Below are 19,951 nucleotides of genomic sequence, written 5' to 3'. Positions count from 1 at the left end.
TTGTTTTTGTCTTTTTAGGGCCATACCTGCAGCATATGGAGGTTCCCAGGCTAGTGGTCAAATTGGACACCTGCAGCTGCCGGCCTATGCCACAGCCACGCCAGACCCAAGCCACATCTGCGACCTACACCACAGTTCACGGCAATGTCGGATCCTTAACCCACTGGGTGAGGCCAGGGATCAAACCTGTGTCTTCACGGACACTAGTTAGATTTGTTTCTGCTGAGCCAGAACGGGAATGCCTCTCAGTTTCTAAGCCACCTCAGGACCAGGATACTCAGGGGAAAGAAGTTAAGTTTGAGAGGAGCTATGCAACTCAAAAGACTCGGGACAATCACGGCCGACTGTAGGACCACCGAGACCCCAGAGCACTTTATTAAGACCTTATTGCTTACACAGTTAGACGCTGACTGAGCGACACAAGTGTCCCTGTGCCTGGTCCCAGGTCGCTCTGTGCAGAGCTTCCCCAGGCTGGTAGGAGCTGGGCCTCTGCTAGGAAGGGGCAGGACCCAGAGTGAGGATGGTACCTCTTAGGAGCTGGACAGGGGCAGTGGGCTTTGCGAGGGCCCTTGGGGTGAGCAGAGAGATCAGGAGTGTAGCCTTAAGCCAGGGCCCAGGGGCAACATTCCCTGAGATGAGTCAAGCCCCAGTCCTCTCTGAGGTTTCCAGAACAAAGGCCAGGGGTGGAGAGAGCAGAGGGCATGTCTCCAGGTGCTGCTGGAGCTTTGGGAGCACGGCCGAGTGGCCTGGGGGATGGGTGCGCAGCCTGTGGCAAGTGGCTTTGCTACCTGACAGTGGGGGACGAGTGTCCGCTCAGGGCAGACAGCACCAGGCCGGCACCAGGCCTGGGGGCACTGGGTCTGCTGGGGCGACCGCACTCTAAGCAACTGCCTCCTGCGGGCTGAGGTGGGGCACCTCCCCCACCGGGGACGGTGACATTCTCAGGCCTGTGCACGGAGGCGCGCCTGATTCCTTAGTCTGGAGACCTTGCAGGGGTGTGAGAGTTTCCTTAACCGAACCCAGCCTTTAAGTCTCCAGGGTAAACCTTCATCCACCCACCTGCAGAGCCGAATGTGGCTGCTCTCGCCTCCCCAGCTCTTCCCACAAGGCACTTGTTACAGGGCTGCTGAGGGGAGGCGCCCATCCGCGGGTCAGGAGGGAGGCTGGAGGCGGTCGGGGGCTAGCGGCTGCCGTAATACAGGTGCACAGCCAGGCCAATGAGCAGCGCGGCCAGGAAGAAGGCGGCCGTGAGCTGCAGGCGCAGCAGGGCGGCCGAGAGCACGGCGTTGACCACCAGCGAGCAGGACACGACGAAGAGGCGCGTGATGCTGCTGCCGTGCTTCATGACAGCCGACATGAGCAGTCCATTTAGGGCCTGGCTCAGCACCACGAGCGCCGCCCACCCCGAGAAGCCCTCCAGGAGGCCTGGGCCGGGGCCGCCGCCTGCATGCAGGCCCAGGTTCAGGAGCACACCGAACGTGTAGAGGAAGAGGTTCTGAAGCGCCAGGGGCAGCCGCTGCCGCTTGAGGAGCAGCTCCGTGTACACGGAGGACAAGCCGGAGATGAGGCAGTACAGGAGGAGGAGCAGCAGGCCCGGAGCAGTGACGTGCAGGGGCACGGGGCCCGAGGCAGCCGTGGAAGGGGACTCAGGAAGGGGGCTCCCAGGGTCCCGGAGGCCGCCAGCCGCATAGCAGGCTCCCGCTGCCATCAGCAGCAGCAGGGCCAAGCCCTGGCGCGCAGAGAGGCGGCGGCGGAGGCAGAGGCAGTAGAAGAGCGCTGTGCTGCCGATCTTGAGGTTGCTCAGCACCTGGTAGGTGCTGGGATCCATGTAGTGCTGGAGGTGGATCACCAAGTTGTTGTTGGCGCCGTAGAGCAGGGCTGACAGTGCGAAGGGGGCCGCCTGGCGCCAGGGTGGGGTCCTCGGGGGCCAGGCCTGCCAGCCCACCAGGAGGGAGAGGGCGCACAGGAGCAGCTTGGTCAGTTCAGTCAGCAGCACGGCCGAGGAGGGCCGGAAGGGCACGCGGCCATCCACATGGCACAGTGCCAGCAACGGGGCATGGGCACCGTACGTGGCAGTGGACAGGAGCAGCATCAGGGTCCAGCGCGCCTGCCCAGGGCCGCCCAGGCCTGGCAAACCCCCGTCCTCTACACTCATGCCCAATGAGACCCTTGGGGGCTGAGGAGCTAGCAAGGGGACGCTGGGGATTGTGACATGGTTGGGGAGAGTCAAGTTTCAGAGCCGGCTCCCAGGAAAGAGGAGCTGTGGCACATGGCCAGAGAGAATACTGAGAATCGGAGTCAGCTGCGGCCTCCACAGCGAAGGCTAGAAGAGCAAAGGGCCACTGGCCCTAGAAGCCACCGCCTTGGGGCCAGTCCCACGGGGTTAAGGAGGGAAGGAGTCCAGGGTGCCGGCTGAGGAGCCACTGTCCAGCCTCTGCAGGAAGGGAAGCAAGGATGAAGGTGGGAGAGGTGGAGACAGCAAATGGGTGACAGCTGGGGGGCCAGGTACGGCCTCTGGCCCCGGCTGCTCCTCCTGCCTCCCCCATGGGATCTGGAGCTAGTTGGGCCCCTTGCGCAGCGACCGAAGATAGTCCCTCACGGTTTTCTCCACATTGGGCACGGCATACGTCTGAGCTGCATATATGCCAGTGCAGGTGCCCACGGCAAAGCCCAGTACTGCTGAGGCCCTCAGCTTGGCCACCACATAGCCCGCCAGGAAGCCCTTGAGGAACGGGGAGGACAGGAGCGAGCCATCCTGTGGAAGCAAATGCAGGAGAAAACTCAGCCGGGCTCTTCCTTTCTCTACGCGACAGCTACTGCCGCTGGCCTCCGCTCCTCCCACCACTGGCTCCTCCTTACTCTGGAAAGCTGTAGAATGCTCTCCAGAGATTTTTTCCCCCCAAGGTTCTGGAGGCAGAAAAAGAACCTAGGAGTCATGATCACACAATGCCAGAACCCCGAGGTTAGAAGGCTCTAACTGGAGTTCCCACTGTGGCGCAGTGGAAACGAATCCGACTAGGAACCATGAGGTTGCAGGTTCAATCCCTGGCCTCATTCAGTGGGTTAAGGATCAGGCATTGCTGAGAGCTGTGGCATGGGCTGCACACTCGGCTTGTATCTGGCGTTGCTGTGACTGTGGTATAGGCCGGCGGCTGTAGCTCCAATTGGACCCCTAGCCTGGGAACCTCCATGAGCTATGGGTGCAGCCCTAAAAAAACAAAACAAAACAAAAAAAGACTCTAACCACAGAATCCTATTGAGAGAGAACTCTGACCCCTGCCTGCTTCTCCACTCTCATTTCCCAGCATGCTCTCCCTCTGCTGCAGCCAAACCCAACTGCTTTCACCTCTCAAGTTCATCATGAGACCTTGTACCACAGGGCTTTGCCTGCATTGTTTCATCTACCTGAAATGTTCCTTTTTCCCTCTTCACCTGGTTAACCAATGTATAAGATCCCAGTTCAAACACCATTTTCCCCAGACACTGGTTCTTGGGGTCACAGAGACGAGGCCCTCAACTACCAACCATCTGCTGAATAAATCCCTACCACCCATTCAAAAGCATGTTGGGGAATGAAGCCTAAGAGGGGGCTAGGGAGCAGGTGCAGCTTTACCTGGCTCACACCACTATTGACTTCGTCTTCCACACGCTGCTGCAGGTGCTCCAGCTGGTTCTTGAGAAATGCCAGATCCTTAAGTTTGGGAAGAGAATCCTAGGAGAAAAAAGAGGCTGGCTCTAGAAGGCTGACCCAGCTCTGTACCTGGCTCAAATCTATCAGAGGTTAGGGGTGAGGGGAGTGAGCCTGAGAAATGTCTTCCTGTAAAATCTTCCGGAGATGATAAGGGTAAAGGAAGAAAGGCACTGAAAGATAAAAAAGACTTCACTCGGGGGCCAGGCAGGGGGATGAGAGACGGAATCTGCATGGGGAACGAAGAGCAACGCTTACAGAAATTCTATATGCCAAGCAGTGTATGGGGGAGGCAGGAAGGACAACTAGGGAACCTTCAATTAGGTTTATCAGGCAAGTACTAACGATTAGAAGCTACTCAAAAGTGTGGCGGGTCTGTCTGCCTACTGTGTCCCAAGACCTAACCCAGGGGCTGCAAGTACTTAGGAAACGTGGAGGGGATGCTGACCTTCCGGATTAATGGCGAGGAATGGCCTGGGGCAGTTCCCTGGACAATTTGGGGGTAAACGTGATTTCCGCCTAGGCCTCTCCCCTTTTCCCCTCAAAATCATCCCAAACTGAATGTATGACTGGATGAGCTGGGGGTGGGGGTAGGGAGGGAAGGGGCTTGTTTGCGGTAATGTGGGTAAATGCACTGAGTGATTTTGGTCGCACCAAAGTATGAAATCAGTGTTTGCTTACGGGCTGTTCTATAATGCGGAGATGAGTGTGTGGACTGGAAACTTCCTGTCTCTGGAAGGGAAAAATTTCGGGGGCTGGGGAACCGAGCGGGGTGAGGGGCGTGTGCAGGGAACTAAGGGCCGTGATGGTTCTAGGGAGACACCTGAGTCGCGCACGGCTCTGCCACTCCACTCCCCACTTCAGGCAGTCGGAGGGGTAAAAGTTCGCCCTCAGGAGAAACAAGGGCCACCCCCACCCAGGAGCCGCTCCAATTGCCCCCTCTCCCCAAGACTAAAAAGTTATGAGGCCCATCCCCGACTGCTGATAACCCTCACACTCACCTTGTCATCCGCCATCTTCCCCGCCGAGCTTGCTGCGCAGGCGCAGCACCGCCTCCCTCCTGGCAGGTGCTACCGCCATCTTTACTCAGGGCGGAGGCACTTCCGGGGCACTTTTTGAAAGGGTGGAGGCGCTTTCCTGGCGGTCTTTGGGCGGATGCTCGCACGTGACGTCTCTTGGTGAGGCCCAGGCTGCGTATGCGCGCGCATGTGCAACCTGAACCCGATGACCTCACTCGTGCGCATGTGGGCTCTGCGCACTTTCGCCCGATGGGTCTTCTGCCGCTTGATGAGCCCACAGTTGAGCGGTGATGTCACAGTGTGCGCCGTGGTTCTTGCCATTTGCACGGCAAGGAGCAGCCACTTGGGGATACGGACGCCTGTTTACACGCGCCACCTCTCGGCTGGAAGCGCTGCTCAGACGGTCCCTTCCCGCCCCTAGGATTCGGCCTCTGCCCCGCCCCGAATTTGTGCGGCGCCCGCTGGCTTGGCAGATTCCAGCGCAGAGAGGCTGGACTTGTAGGCGCAGCAGCTCCGGAGGCGAGCTGGACTGAGTGAGGGCCGGCAAAGGCCGGCGGGGACGCGACCAGGGCTATGCTGGGCAAGGATTACATGCTGGCCATCATTCTGGTCAATTGCGATGGTGTGCACGGAGGGTCCCAGTGGGAGGATCGGGAGCTGAGGGGGGACGAGGAGGTAGCGTGAGAGGCTACCCCAGGCTGAAAGACAGGGAGGGGTTACGTCTCGAGGTGAGCACCAGAGAACAAATGAATCCTGATTTTTGCACTGCCATAAGATTGAGAAGCCTGGACCCTTATTCCGGACCTTCAGCCCAAAGGTTGTCCCTTTGGAGTTGGAGGAAGGGTTATGCCAAAGTGTGATTCTGAGCCCACAAATGTGCTTGCCCTTCTCCAATCCCATGTTTCTGTAGATGACCTGTGGGGGGACCAGAGTCTGGAGGGGGAGCCAGGTCTGCCCCCTGGCTGGAGGAAGATCCGCGATGCTGCAGGTACTTACTATTGGCATGTACCCAGCGGTAGCACCCAGTGGCAGCGCCCAACCTGGGAGCCAGGAGATGCAGAGTCAGGAACGGTAGGTGGAGTGTGAGGAGGGGGCCTGAGCTCACGTGTGGACCTAAATCTGCTGCCCCACTGACTTCTCCTCTCTACAGAGGACGGAGGGAATTTGGGGACTTCGGCCCCCCAAGGGAAGATCCTTCTCCAGCCTGGAGAGCTCACTGGACCGGAGGTAAAAGAGATAGGCTAGGCAAAAATGAAAGGCTGGGGATCCTCATGGCCCTTAAAGATGCAGCTGGATCCACGGCCTGCTTTCCAGCCCTGGCTCTGGACTCTGTCCCATGTTTAGGGCTCTCTTCTGTATTTTTGGCTCTGTCCCATATTCTTGACTCTCCCAGTGTTTTGAATTTTGTTCCTTTTTCCAAGCTTTTTTTTTTTGTTTTTTGTTTTTTTTTGCTATGTGTTGTTTTATGTATTCTGGGTCCTGACCTGTCATGTTCTAGACCTTGGTCATTAGCCTAGGTTCTGTCTGTCAAGGTTCCTATCCTGTGTTCTAGGGTTTTCTTGTTCTGATTTGGGGCTCTGGTCCACATTCTGGACCCTGTTCCATGTTTGGAAGTTTTATTATATGTCCTATGTGTTGAATTTTTCCTCCGATTCGAAGCCATTCGAATTTAACACTCATTTAACATGTTCTGGGCCTTGTCTTGCTCTAATTCTTTATTTAGGACATTATATTCTGGGTTTTATCCTAGATTTTGTGCCCATCAAGTAGTCTGGTCCTCACCAGCGTCCCTTCTGTAGAAAGTGTGGTCCCCTTACGAGCTCTCCTCTATTCCAGTAACTCTCTGTCCTGGTATGGAGAGGAATCCCACATCCAGAGAATGGAGCCAGGGGCCAAGGTAGTGACTCGGACCTGTGGGCTAGCCCAGGGTGTAGGGGAGGGTCCCAAGGGAGAGGTCAGGGGTGGGACTGGGCTGAGCAGAGGTGACGGACAGAGGGTGACGCGAGGAGGTATCAGAGGGTCGCATGTCTGGAACCTGTGGCACCTCCCACCCTTCTTCGCCTCTGTTCACTCAAGCTCCTGTCCTTTGCCTCACCCTGTCAGTGCTTTGCAGTCCGCTCTCTGGGCTGGGTAGAGGTACCTGAAGAGGACTTGGTGCCAGGGAAGAGCAGTATCGCAGTCAATAACTGCATCCAGCAGCTGGCCCAGACCCGCAGCCGGGGCCAGCCCCCAGATGGTGCCTGGGGCGAGGTGAGCTGGCTGGCCCTTTAAGGGGTTCAGCCCAGCAGCCAGCAGACGTGGCTGTCCCTGAATTGCCTGTTCCCCATGGCAACCACCTTCATCGGAGCTCTGAGCTGCCCTGTCCTTGGCAGGGCCAGAACATGCTGATGATCCTGAAGAAGGATGCCATGAGTCTGGTGAATCCCCTGGACCACAGTCTCATCCACTGCCAGCCTCTGGTGCACATCCGTGTATGGGGTGTGGGCAGCTCCAAGGGCCGGTGAGGACCCCCATGTCCCTCAAAGTGAGCCTCGCTCCTCCCTCCCCCTTGCAGGCTGTGATCCCCACTAATGCTGATCCCCTGTAACTTGAACCCCTGGACACAGATCCTTTGACATGGACCCAAGCTCTGCCTCCCCTGCCTGGTCCAGCCCTGGTTGGGGAGGGTGGGCCCCGCTCAGAAAGGACAGATGGGGGAGAGCCTGAGAGTCTGGGCTGATTCTCTTCTGTGCTCCCACATGCTTCTGGAACAGTGACAGGTGAGTCACAGCCAGATGCCTTGAGCCCCAGTCCTGGGCTCCCTATTCCATCCCTGCCATAACCCTGACTTTCCAGCTTCCTGCAGGCACTATGGACCCCTGCCCCTACCCAAGCCTGATCTCTGACCCGCCCTTGCCCGATCTCTCACCCTGCCCTTGCCCCATCTCTCACACTGCCCTAGCCAGATCTCTGACCTGCCCTAGCCTGATCTCTGACCTGCCCTAGCCCGATCTCTGACCCTGCCAGGGACTTCGCTTTTGTGGCGGGTGACAAAGACAGCTGTATGCTCAAGTGCCATGTGTTTCGCTGTGATGTCCCTGCCAAGGCCATTGCCAGTGCCCTGCATGGACTCTGTGCCCAGGTAAGGGCCAGGAGTGGGGCAGGGGGTGTGGTACAGACCTGGGTCTGAAGCTGCGGAGGTGGTGGGCCAGGGGGGTGTTGGTCCCTTACCTCACTTCTGCCCACACCTCACGCTGGCTGCACTGTGTTTCAGATCTTGTCAGAGCGAGTCGGGGTCAGTGGCGATTCCCCTTGCTGCTCTCTAGACCCCATCTCCCCTGAAGACCTGCCTCGGCAAGGTATGGGGGGCAGGGTTGGCCGCGTTGTGCCAGCAGGCTAGTTTGGTGAGAGATGGGGAGAGGGTTCTGGTTATTTGGTACTTCACTGGAGACAGAGGACTTCTGAGGTGTCCTCGTCCCGGGGGTCCCAGACCCTAAATTGGAGGAGGGTCCATGACCTTTTGCTTCCTAGCCCACGCTCCCTCAGAAGGATGGAGAAAGGGGTCACTGGGAGAGAACCCAGGCCCACTTGGTGTCTGCCTTTCAGTGGAGCTACTCGATGCCGTGAGCCAGGCTGCTCAGAAGTACGAGGCCCTGTTCATGGGCACCTTGCCGGTCACCAAAGCCATGGGTGAGGACCGCGTGGTCTGGAGTGGGCGGGCTGCAGAAGGGACGGGGACGGTGGTGACGTAGGATCTGCCCCTTTCTCGGAGTGCTCCCATGGCCTCTGTAGCCTGGGACGGACCAGCTTTCTCCACTCGGGAGTCCTGAGTCGGTGACAAGGGTCTAGACACTCGGGAGACACGATGGTGGGCATGTCCCCTCCAGGTATGGATGTACTAAACGAAGCCATTGGTACTCTCACCACCCGTGGGGACCGGGATGCCTGGGTCCCTGCTATGCTCAGTGTATCTGACTCTCTTATGACAGCACATCCCATTCAGGTACCAGCCGGAGGGTGAAGCCGGGGGCTGGGGAGGGCTGGGCGGGGATGCCGAGGGCTACTGCTGGCTTCTGGAAGTGCTCAGTGGGTCCAGCAAGTAAGTACCGGGCCCTCTAGTGACTGGGCCTGGTTTGGGCAGGCAGAGGCTGGTGCAGAGGAGGAGCCACTGTGGGAGTGCCCTGTGCGCCTCGTGACCTTTATTGGTGTTGGCCGTGATCCACACACCTTTGGCCTCATTGCCGACCTGGGCCGTCAGAGCTTCCAGTGTGCGGCCTTCTGGTGCCAGCCCCATGCGGGGGGACTCTCCGAAGCTGTGCAGGCTGCTTGCATGGTGAGTTAGGGATGGGGCTGGGTGGGTGGGATTGCCTTGAAGCCTGACTGTTCTGGTGCCTGGCAGCCTCTCCAGAGATGACAAAGCAGCCCTGCCAGGGCTGACTATGGTTCAGTGGTACCTTACTTCACCCTCATGCTGTTGATAAGTTTCCATTAGTTGCCATTATTTCAAGCCCCAGACATTTCATATAATAATAGCTATTGCTGTTTTTCTCTAAATATCAGAAGCTTTGACACTTGAGTTCACATGTATACATTTCAGCAGGGATTAGGTGGGGCCTGTGCCTTGCAGGGTAAGCATTGTTTTTCCTGTTGCCTCTCATTTAGGTGGGTTTTTTTTTTTTCAGTCTTTTTGCTTTTTCTTTTCTTTCTTTCTTTTTTTTTTTTTTTTTGTCTTTTTGCTATTTCTTGGGCCGCTCCCGCAGCATATGGAGGTTCCCAGGCTAGGGGTCGAATCGGAGCTGTGGCCACTGGCCTACGCCAGAGCCACAGCAACGCGGGATCCGAGCCGCGTCTGCGACCTACACCACAGCTCACGGCAACGCCGGATCGTTAACCCGTTGAGCAAGGCCAGGGATCAAACCCGCAACCTCATGGTTCTTAGTCAGATTCGTTAACCACTGTGGCACGACGTGAACTCCTAGGTGGTTTTCTGGTATCTGTGGGCATTTGACTGTGGGATATTTGCACTCAGTTCATTCCACTTGATTCACTCAAATATGAGTGCTTGCCAGAACTCAACCACACTTGACCCTGGGAATTGAGGGGTCCAGAGGGCACAGCCTTTGCCCTCACAGAACACTTAGAGTGGAGACAGACCAGAAAGTAGTTGTATGCCACAGGATAACAGAGGACATGGCCCCTTTGGGGGTTTCAGAAGGTCCCTGGAAGAGATGATAGGAAACTGCGAGTTGAAGGTCCAAGGAGGGAAGTTATCTGGGGAGGGGGAGGGGAACCACAGCTGCGAAGGTGGGCGGGGCGCCAGTGGGTTAGAATATCGGAAAGAATCTAGTGTATCTGGGGTGCATGGGGTGGGGGGTGGTGTGGAGTGAGAGATGAGGGCAGAAAGAATGGCAGAATCCAGGTCAGGGAAGAATTCACAGGGTGGGGTGGTGAGTTTCTCTTGAGGCACTTGGAGCCGTGGAAAGGTTTTGATCAGGACAGTGAAGTCAAGTTTGTGGGTTAGGAAGATCATGGAAGCTAGAGCATGAGTAAAAGATTTGGAAGACACAACTGAAGAAGTAAGAAGACCATTTAGAACTGTGTTGAGTCCAAATGAGAGAGGACTGGGGCAGGAGCACTGGGCCGGGAGAGGAGGTTGTAAACTGCCCTTGACTAGTAAGTCTGCTTCACCAGGGGCCAGTCCACCACAGGGAGAGAGAGAGAGAGTCTCAGTAGTAACCAACCCGACTAGTGTCCACGAGGATACAGGTTCGATCCCTGGCCTTGCTCAGTAGGTTGAGGATCCGGCGTTGCTTTGACCTGTGGTATAGGTCGCAGATGCAGTCAAGATCTGGTGTTGCTGTGGCTATGGTGTAGGCCGGCAGCTGCAGTTCTGATCTGACCCCTAGCCTGGAAACTTCCATATGCCACAGGTGCAGCCCTAAAAAGCAAGGGGGAAAGACAAAAACAAAACAAAAAAAAAATGAGCACAGGCCCTGCAGTCCGAATTAGTTTTGAATTCTAGTTCTACCAATTTCTGACAGGGTGACTCTGGGCACATCATATGTTCTCTGAATCTCACTTCCACCTTTGCAAAATAGTGCCAATACCTGATACACACCTAGATCAAGTAGATTCCACATAGCACTTAACACGGTGTCACCTAACACGGTGTCAAGCCCTCTGTAAATGTTCAGTCAATGTCCAGTTTCCAGCTTCTGTCATTGAGCCTCTTGTGGATGCTGTGGGGAGTCCAGGTGTGGTAGACTCCCAGCCTCATTTCATACCGAAGCCTTGGCCAGTTCCCTGTCTTGCAGAAGCTTTCCGGGAGTCTGCGAGTGGGAAGGAGCTGGACCCTCATATTCTCCTTCTCCCCAGGTTCAGTACCAGAAGTGTCTTGTGGCCTCTGCAGCTCGAGGCAAGGCCTGGGGTGCCCAAGCCCGTGCCCGCCTGCGGCTCAAGAGGACCAGCTCTGTGGACTCCCCAGGAGGTCCCCTGCCTCTCCCCTTGCTCAAAGGAGGGGTTGGGGGTGCAGGGGCAGCCCCTCGAAAGCGGAGTGTCTTCTCCTTCCTTGATGCCTTCCGGCTGAAACCCTCTCTGCTCCACATGCCCTAAGTTAATCAGGGAGGACTGGGGAAGGAGGCTCTGGGTCCAGGCCCAGCTCTATCCCTTCATTCCCCAGGGACCTGCAGCCTCTCACCCATCAGAGCCTTTTCTGCCTGCCCCACTGACCCTTGTCCACTCTCTATTTATTGTTTATATATGGATGATTGAGAGGCCCTGCACCACAACCTAGGCCCCTGGCTCTCCTCTCCCTGGGTCCTTGTTCTTGCCCCTCTTAAACCCTGGACAGTTGGCTCTACCTCAGCAACACTTTATAACAAAATCAGTACAAATAAAAATCCCTCAGTGACCTCACTGGATGTAAGTATATTGGGCCTGGGACTGGGTCGGGAGTTAACCTGTAAGAGCTGAGTGTCTGTGAATGTTCTTGGTGTTGGTGGCTGCCTGTAGTCACGTGAGGGCATGGGTGTGTTGGCAGTCTGACTTCATTCATTTAACAAATGTGTTTTCTAAGGTCTTCTCTGTGATAGGCACTAAGGTCAGCACTAAAATAGGGGCTCCACCTTCTGAGACTGTATAAATGAGTTAAATAAACAAGCCAGAAAATAATACGTAGTGCAACTAGGAAATCTCAGAGGGTTGTGGGAGCTCAGGTTAGACCCTGAACCTGGCCTGAGGCATTACTAGGCTTTCTGAAAGTGTATTCCAGCCTAGAGAGTGTAAAATGTTCAGCGCAGTGGACAGAGGTTCTGGAAGTCCACTTGGTTAGATCATGGTGGGGCAGGAACTTTAGCTTAAAGTTGCTCCTGAGAGCACCTGTGAGATTCGGAAAGACGGGACCCACGGAAACCCCCCTCATTGGTACTACTTGGTCAGGAGCACACATTTATGAGTCCCTTAGGGAGTTGGAGCAGGGTCTTCACAGCGCCTCCCAGCGTTTCGGCACAACCCTCCAACCTGGAGAGCGCCAGGCAACCAGCTCTGCTGGGGGCGTGCTTGTCAGCGCTGCCTGTGCCCGCCCCGGAAGTGACGTGCTGCCCCGCTGGCCGGGCGGAAGTGGAGATGGCGGAGCGGTACGTGAAGCCGGGTGAGCGCGGCAGGAGGGCTGGGGCGGTTTACCGCGCGGAGTGGGGCTCCCTGTCTCCCTCGAGCTCGCCTTACGCATCCTATCACCTTCGCAGGCAACAAGGAGCGCGGCTGGAACGATCCGCCGCAATTCTCATACGGGCTGCAGACCCAGGCTGGCGGACCCAAGCGGACGCCGCTCACCAAGAGGGTTGCCCCTCCCCAGGATGGATTGCCCAGAGGTGCGTAGGGGCCCTGTGCGTGGAGACCCGCCGAGAATGGGCCCGGGGATAAGCTTGTCCCATGGGCCTTTTTTGCTTTTCCGAGGACTACCTGGAGAGGTTGGAATCCCAGAAAGGGGATCAGTTCAGGCCCTTTTCCTAGTGCTTTCTCTACTGTCCAGGTAAATAATTGGTATATTGGTCTCAAGAGAATCCTTGCTTTCGCCCTGGGTGATCTCATGCAGACCCATAGTTTTAAATATAGATTTGATTGCCAAGTTACTTTCAAATTTTATTTCCAACCTGGATCTTTTCTCAGAGCCCCATTGTGGTATATCCATTTGTCTGTGCTGTTTACTTGGCTATATAAGCATCTCAGACTTAATGTGTTCTTTTAATCAGTATCATCTACCGAGCACCTACTGAATTTGAAGGCAAAATGGACAGCAGTGAACAAGACCAGAAGTTTCTGTTTTCATGGACTCCACACTATAGTTTTGGAAATAGATGAAACAGATAAGGGTCTGCAGAGAAATAAAACAGGGTGACGGTGTAACCAGGGTATCTGAGGGGCTGTCATTTAAGCCGAACTCTGAATGATTAAAAGCCAGCTACCCAAAGCTGGTGCAAGAGTATTCCAGGCATTGGAAGCAGGTACTGCAAAAAAGAAGCCCTGAGATAAGTTGTGGCAAATTCAGACACTGAAGGAATATCTGATGGCTAGAGCAAAGTGGGCTAGGGATAGAAATTTAAGATCTGAGAAGTAGGCAGGGGCTGATCATAGTGGGTTTTTGTAAACCAGGATATGGACTTTGTATTTTAATGTACTGTAAAGTTGGAAGCCATTGAAAAATCGGAAGTAGAGGGCATCCTTTCCCCCGAGTATTTCCCATGCCAGGTGGATCTTTGGCCCTGAAAAGGGGCTCAGATTCAACTCTTTCCATCCCTGTTACCCACTGCTGTAACACTGCACAGGAATGACATAATTCAGAGTATTTTGACCTTTTTAGGGCAGATAATTCTTTTGTGAGGGACTGTCCCATACATTGTAAGATGACTGCAGCATCCATAGTGTCTATTCAGTAGATGGCAGTAGCACCCACCCAGTGGTGACAGCCGAAAGTGTTTCCACGCGTTTGTCTTGGGGACAGAATCTCCCCAGGTTGTGAAACACTGACTTTAATCTTGAAAAAGATCACTCTGGCTGGGTGAAAAACACATTTTAGAGACGAAGTAGAAAAACAAGTTAAGAAGCTATTATGTTAACATAGATAAGATGTAATGATTTGGACGAGGGTGGAGTGCCAGAGGTGGTAGCAATTGATGGATATGGGATACGTTAAGGAACAAGTAGATCCAGTAGGTGAGATGAATGAAGCAGTCCTGTAACTTACATTTTTTGCTAGAGGAACTGGTCAGTAATGTTCATTGATACAGGATGACTGGGTTTTGGGGGTGCAGAGCAAGCTTTCTGTCCTGGCCATGTTAAATTTGGGTTGCTGTTTTGGAGAGAGGTCTAGGCCGGAATTACGGAAATGTATCACCATCAGATGGACAGTATTTGATGTCATGGGCTTGAATAAGGAGTGTGAATAGAGAACTAAACAGGATCCAAAACAGCCCTAAGGTTCTCTAGCATTTCGAGGTTGAACAGAGAAGGCATTAGCAAAGGAGACTGAGAAATAGCCGAAGTAAGAAGAAAGTCATGTTTGCTCTTTCACTCGATTTGACAATTGTAGCAATCACTGGTGACCCTAACCAGAGCAGTCAGGAGTAATGAGAGCAGAAACCCAGCAGGAATGGGCTGTGGAGAGACTGTGGAAAGAAGTAGAGAGTAACTGTAGTCAGCTCACCCAAGAAATCTTCCTGTGAAGCAGAGATGAGAAATGGGGCAGTGCCTGGGGCTGGACTGTGAGGTAAGGGTTTTGTCAGCTGGTGATTTAGTAGAGAACTGGTGATGTAGGAGAAAAGCGGTAACTCTGAGAGGGAAGCCTAGAGAAGGCAAGAGAGGGATGCAGAGTACACCTGGAGAGACGGCCTCTGATAGGAAGGAGCAGGAACCTTTCCTCTGTTCGCTGAGAAAGCACAGCAGCCACAGATACAGGTGGGTTAGTAGAACTCATAGTGCGAAGATGAGAATGTTCCTGTTTATTGACCTCTCAGTGAAATGGGAGGCAGGGTCAGAAGTAGAGAGACAGTAGGGAAAGGACAAGAAAGGGAGAAGGTAGAAAAGTTTAGAAGAGCTAACGTGTGAAAATAGCTGTTCTGAAGGGTGGAAAAATGAGGCAAAATAGAGGATTCCCAGGCAGTGTTGGAGCCTTTAGAGTCTGTAGCTATGAATTTAAAGTGCAGCTCCTCAGCATGGTTGTTTTTCCTCCGAACAAATGCAAGTAAGTTGGGTTTACCAGCAGTGTGGGACAACGGGGGGAGAAAGTGAGATAAGGGAGTGATTTTTTTTTTTTTTTTTTTTGTCTTTTTAGGGCTGAATATGCGGCATATGGAGGTTCCCAGGCTAGGGGTTGAATCGGAGCTGCAGCTGCCAGCCTACACCACAGCCACAGCAACTCGGGATCCGAGTCACATATGCAGTCTCATATGCACATCACAGCTCATGGCAACGTCAGATCCTTAACCCAAATGAGCAAGGCTGGGGGTTGAACCTGTGTCCTCATGGATATGGGTCGGGTTCATTAACCACTGAGCCACGACGGGAACTCTGAGAGTGATTTTAATGCACCTCAAAAATCTGAGTAGCTGAGCTGCTAGGGAGGAGGGGTGTGGTCATTGTTGTTAAGAAGGCAGAGGGGGTGAGAGGCTGAGGTAGGGTGGAAAAAATGATCATTGGAGGTGAGAAGGTTCAACTGGGAGACCAGACAGATGAAGTTAGCACGTGAATATTGATAGCTAAAAGTAATTTTGGATTTTCCTTCGCCAGTATTTTCATTTTCCATAGTGATTCCACCATCCCATCATTGAAGTCAGAAACCGAGTCATCCCTGGCTTCTCTCTCTTTCGCCCGTGTTCCACCAAGACCTGTTACTGCCTCCTCCTAAGTCAGGGTCAGACCACTGCATTTCCCACGTTCACGCTTGCACACCCGTCCATGCCGGCATTCTCTTTCCCGACTACTGTTAACCTCCCAACTGGTGTCCCTACCTGTCTTGACCTATGGTCATCAACTTTTCACAGACCATTCAGAATGAATGTCTTAAAAAACAAACAAGCCAAGTCTAGTGACATCATCCCCTGCTTTTTCTTTTTTAATTAAAAAAAATTTTTTAGTTTCTGGGCCAGGGAGCAAAGCCATGCCACAGCAGCAGCCTGAGCCAGTGGTAATGCTGGATCCTTCACTTGCCGAGCCACAAGGCAAGTCCGTCCATCCACGTGTCGTTCCCCACCCCCCAAACCTGCCGTGGCTTCCCATTACCATTAGGCTTAAGACCAGACTCCTCCAAAGCCCTGCGGGGTCTGGACCCCTGATGCCCTTTCCAGTGAAAGGTCGTGCTGCTTTTTTCAGTGTTCATTTCCAGCCACACAGGCCTTGTTTCTGTTTCTTGAACCAGTCAGGCCTTTTCCCACCTCTTGGGCACTGCCCTTACCTCACCCTAGTAAATGGTTCCTGTGACTCTTTGTGGCTGCATCCATCTCATCCACTAGTTCTTAGTTTGTAAGCTCTTTTGCTGTACACTAACCTAGCAGCCGCTCCTGTCCTCTGAGTCAGTCAGCGCAACCCTGTGATAGAAATGCTGTTACTATAGTATCCCCATTTTATAAAAGAGGATCCAAGCTCAGAGGTCAAAGGTAACATGCCACATGTCACATAGTGTGTGAGCTAGTGACTTACATGTCACCTTAGAAGGCGTTCCTTGAGCTGTGTGCTATTCCTCTTTATCACACTATCCATTTTGTTTTTTTGGACTATGCAACATACCTTGGAATACCTTTTCCCCCGCCGCCCTCCCCTCCCCTGAATTTAAGCTGTCTAAGAATTCCCTGGTGGCTCAGCAGGTTAAGGGTCTGGCCTTGTCACTGCTGTGGCTTGGGTTATGGCTGTGGTGCATCTTCAGTCCCTTGCCCAGGAACTTCCACATGTTGTAGGTGTGGCCAAAAAGTTAAAATAAATAGAATTTAAGCTCTCTGAGGTCAGAAACCTAACCTGTTGGTTTACTACTTTATCTCTGGTGCCTCGCACGTTGGCTGGCACATAGTATGGACTTTTTTTTTTTTTTTTTTTTTTGCGCCTCTTTTTAGGGCCATACCTGCGGCATATGGAGGTTCCCAGGCTAGGGGTCGAATCGGAGCTGTAGCTGCCGGCCTCCGCCACAGCCAGAGCCACACCAGATCCGAGCTGATCTGTGGTCCACACCGCAGCTCACGGCAGTGCTGGATCCTCAGTGGGTTACTGAGCAAGCGTGTGCCCTCATGGATGCTGGTCAGATTCGCTTCCACTGAGCCACGACGGGAACTCCCATGGACTTTACACACTTTTAAATGAATGAGTTGTCCCAGAAAGTAGCCCCCCTTAGAAAGGATGCAGTTAGAGTCGAACTTCTTACCTGTGTAAGGCATGTTTGCTTCTGCTTTACCTTCTCAGTCCCCACGTCAGAGATGTCACCTGGGGCCCCCGCAGTGGGGCATCTGCCTCCTTCAAGTAAAGCTTCCAGGCCTCCACTTGGAGGGAGTTGTCCTCCCTCCAGCATGGAGCCCACACAGTGCTCCGTCGTTGAGTTGGAGATTCTGCTGGAAGATGTACTGAGCCCTCTGGAACGAGCATTGGAGGACTGCCGTGGCCACACAAAGGTAAGTGGGAACGCCCAGATGCAGGTATGGTTCCCAAAGGCAGGCTATCTGACCCTGCAGGCAATGCCTCTTAACCCTTTTCTGAGTTATGGACCTCTTCAGAATTTGATAAGGACTTTCCAGAAACGGACACAGGATTTGGGAAGGTTCAGAAGCGTCAGTACAAGAGGCTTGTAGGAACAAGCGTTGAATTTCACTCGTCTTGGTGACTTTCCTAGCTCTAGGTTCTTTAGAGTAGGCCTCGCTGACTCGTATACTCCAGGGAGAGAGGGACACCCCCTTTCGCTATTGATAGTGTCTCCTGAGTTCTGGTAGCCAAGGAGTCTGAGGAGTCGCAAAGGAAAGTAGCAGAGGGATCTTCTCCTCTCTGGCCCTTTGTTTCCTTATTTGTACAGCAGCACTAGAGAATGAGTTTCTGAGCATCTGAGAAAAAAATTTAAATGAGAAACCCCAGAAATTTAAAAATTCTAGCCGGAAGATCTGTGGGTTTCATCACTTTCTCAGCGGGGTCCCTAAGCTTGAGTAGAAAGTTCCTGGGCTGGAGAGATCAGGTGTTTTCCTTTGTGGTGCTGCCTTCCCTGCTCCTGCTGGGCTGGCAGCACTGACTGGGAGGGGGCCTCTGTCTTTCAGAAGCAAGTATGTGATGACATAAACCGACGCCTGGCTTTGCTGCAGGAACAGTGGGCTGGGGGGAAGCTGTCAGTGCCTGTGAAGAAGAGGATGGCTCTGCTGGTACAAGGTGTGGTGGCTCCCTAGCTATAGCCTGAGTTCCTCATCTCGCCGTGGCTGGCTGAGTGGAACAGGTGCTGCGATCTTGACTGGTTAGAGGGAAGGGTGGCGGCTCTGTTCGGCTCCGGGTTGCTTGTTCAGCCCCTCTCTCTTCTCAGAGCTTTCAAGCCACCAGTGGGACGCAGCAGATGACATCCACCGCTCGCTCATGGTTGACCATGTGACCGAGGTCAGTCAGTGGATGGTGGGAGTTAAAAGATTAATTGCGGAAAAGAGGAGTCTTTCTTCAGAAGAGGAGGCCAATGAAGGGAAATCTACAGCCGCAGCTGAGCAGAACCAGACCTTGCCAGGCATCCCACACACCCCATAGTCCTGTGGGCTCCCGTCTCCTCTCACACCACTCCCATGCCTTGGCACGGGAGGCCTTCTCTAACTCTGCTCCCTTGTACCACTTGGGAGACTGCCTGTTCCACTGAGGTCCTTGGCCTGACCCTTCTCTGGGCCACGGGGAGGTCACTTGTTACCTATACTGTAAGCAGTTCAATAAAAACATCTCCACGTGGTGGGCGCTGGGTAGGAGAGATGAGCCCTTCCGATGCCACATCAGTTCGCCCGGTGTCCTTGACCTCCCTGCTCCCCATACAGACCTCCGTTCTTCCTCCATCATGAATGGCCTGGCTCGGCACCAGCCTGTTACTTCCTGGCACTTTCCCCAAATGGATGGGAGCGCACATCCCTTGCTGGGCTGAATAACCCTATGGATGATTTTGTCTCAGCAAGAGAACAGGCTCAAATAACATGGGGAGATTTTTCTTTTAAAAGGAGATTGGGAGTTCTCTTGTGGCTAATCAGGTTAGGAGCCAGACATAGTGCCTGTGAGGATGCAGGTTCAATCCCTGGCCTCACTCACTGAGTTAGGTTCCCAGGCTAGGGGCCTAATCAGAGCTGTAGCCACCAGCCTACGCCAGAGCCACAGCAATGCAGGACTCGAGCTGCGTCTGTGATCTACACCACAGCTCGTGGCTATGCCAGATCCCGAACCCACTGAGTGAGGCCAGGGATTGAACCTGCAACCTCATGGTTCCTGGTTGGATTTGTTAACCACTGAGCCACGACAAGAACTCCTGCAAACTTCATTTGGATCTGGTGTTGCTGTGGCTGTGATGTAGGCTGGCAGCTGTGGCTCCAATTCAACCCTTGGCCTAGGGAACTTCCAAATGCCACAGGCAGGGCCCTAAAGATTTAAAAAAAAAAAAAAAAAAAAAAAAGAGACTGCCCTGTTTCTATTTCATTACCCTTGAGGTATGCAAATGCTGCAGAGATCACATAGCTTTGTAAGTTGAAGGTTTGAAAGACCAGATTGCTGAGATAGGGGATCGTGATTTTTTTCCCCCCATGGCTCTATCTGACTCACCAGATAAGCTGCGGCCTCAGTTTGGGCCCTGCTTTCTAACTTTGCAAGGACAACGGGACGAGGTGGAAGGGGCCAGGAGGGTCCTGTCCTACTGTGAAAAGGGAGACTGCTTACAGGTGGGAGGCAGAGGTCTGGGAGAGACCACTGAATGCTATAGGCTGGGGACAGTACCTCTTTTCCTGCTTTGGAATAGGGAGGGAGGGGTACTGCTCCGGAGGCCTGATTCCAAGAAGGCTGCTTCCTGAAAAGACTGGGACAGCCCCTTGGCAGGGGTCAGGCTACTGCTGTTGATGATTTGGTGGCTCCTATGGCTTGCCCCCAAAGCCTTCTCAGGCTCTAATCATGGCTGGAAGTGGGCCCAGTGAGGGCTGGGAAGGGACCTGGGAGCTCTGAGCCTAAGCAGGTTTGCTGGGGCCCTCAGCTTCATGTCTGAGATGGGAAGGTCAACATTGAGGAGAACAGTGGAGCCAAGGCA

General features: G+C 53.9%; 3 protein-coding genes and 1 long non-coding RNA gene across 30 annotated transcripts; 3 read left to right on the top strand and 1 right to left on the bottom strand.

The window, feature by feature from the left end:
* Nucleotides 1-339: 339 nt before the first annotated feature.
* Nucleotides 340-4,775, bottom strand: SLC35A4 (solute carrier family 35 member A4). Its single transcript, NM_213951.2, has 3 exons — nt 4,690-4,775; nt 3,614-3,712; nt 340-2,755 (listed from the first exon to the last, which is right to left on the bottom strand). Exon 3 carries the CDS (start codon nt 2,153-2,155, stop codon nt 1,181-1,183), a length of 975 nt encoding a protein of 324 aa, NP_999116.1. The 5' UTR covers nt 2,156-2,755; nt 3,614-3,712; nt 4,690-4,775; the 3' UTR covers nt 340-1,180.
* Nucleotides 4,776-5,002: 227 nt separating this feature from the next.
* On the top strand, nt 5,003-11,601 carry APBB3 (amyloid beta precursor protein binding family B member 3). 23 transcript variants are annotated; one of them, XM_005661738.4, is made up of 13 exons: nt 5,003-5,329; nt 5,618-5,778; nt 5,858-5,934; nt 6,544-6,604; nt 6,811-6,957; nt 7,080-7,207; nt 7,461-7,466; nt 7,714-7,828; nt 7,961-8,045; nt 8,293-8,376; nt 8,574-8,689; nt 8,828-9,019; nt 11,062-11,601. In XM_005661738.4, the coding sequence occupies exons 1-13, from the start codon at nt 5,281-5,283 to the stop codon at nt 11,296-11,298; spliced, it is 1,458 nt and encodes a 485-aa protein (XP_005661795.1). In that variant the 5' UTR covers nt 5,003-5,280; the 3' UTR covers nt 11,299-11,601. The 23 variants fall into 23 exon arrangements, 22 of the variants coding, with proteins under 22 accessions (XP_005661795.1, XP_005661798.1, XP_084870938.1 ...); XM_005661741.4 differs by having other exon boundaries at nt 7,693-7,828; XM_085014812.1 differs by lacking the exon at nt 7,461-7,466 and having other exon boundaries at nt 5,618-5,695.
* On the top strand, nt 11,469-18,663 carry SRA1 (steroid receptor RNA activator 1). 5 transcript variants are annotated; one of them, XR_014838907.1, is made up of 6 exons: nt 11,469-11,607; nt 12,149-12,320; nt 12,429-12,554; nt 17,128-17,333; nt 17,964-18,072; nt 18,221-18,663. XR_014838907.1 is itself a non-coding variant. In XM_003124013.5 (5 exons), exons 1-5 carry the CDS (start codon nt 12,310-12,312, stop codon nt 18,430-18,432), a joined length of 678 nt encoding a protein of 225 aa, XP_003124061.2. In that variant the 5' UTR covers nt 12,306-12,309; the 3' UTR covers nt 18,433-18,663. The 5 variants fall into 5 exon arrangements, 3 of the variants coding, with proteins under 3 accessions (XP_003124061.2, XP_084870954.1, XP_084870955.1); XR_014838908.1 differs by having other exon boundaries at nt 17,964-18,136; XM_003124013.5 differs by lacking the exon at nt 11,469-11,607 and having other exon boundaries at nt 12,306-12,334.
* On the top strand, nt 12,579-13,088 carry LOC146405787 (uncharacterized). Its single transcript, XR_014838909.1, has 2 exons — nt 12,579-12,715; nt 12,936-13,088. It is a non-coding gene; the product is annotated as an uncharacterized LOC146405787 (long non-coding RNA).
* Nucleotides 18,664-19,951: the final 1,288 nt, after the last annotated feature.

This window comes from Sus scrofa, chromosome 2 (genome assembly GCF_054392235.1).
Source record: "Sus scrofa isolate SSC_HxYL_T2T_F1_AM1 chromosome 2, Sscrofa_HxYL_maternal_Yorkshire_Landrace_v2.0, whole genome shotgun sequence".
Lineage (NCBI taxonomy): Eukaryota > Metazoa > Chordata > Mammalia > Artiodactyla > Suidae > Sus > Sus scrofa.
Note: the sequence above shows the minus strand (reverse complement) of the source record. Positions and strands in the feature narration are given on the sequence as shown.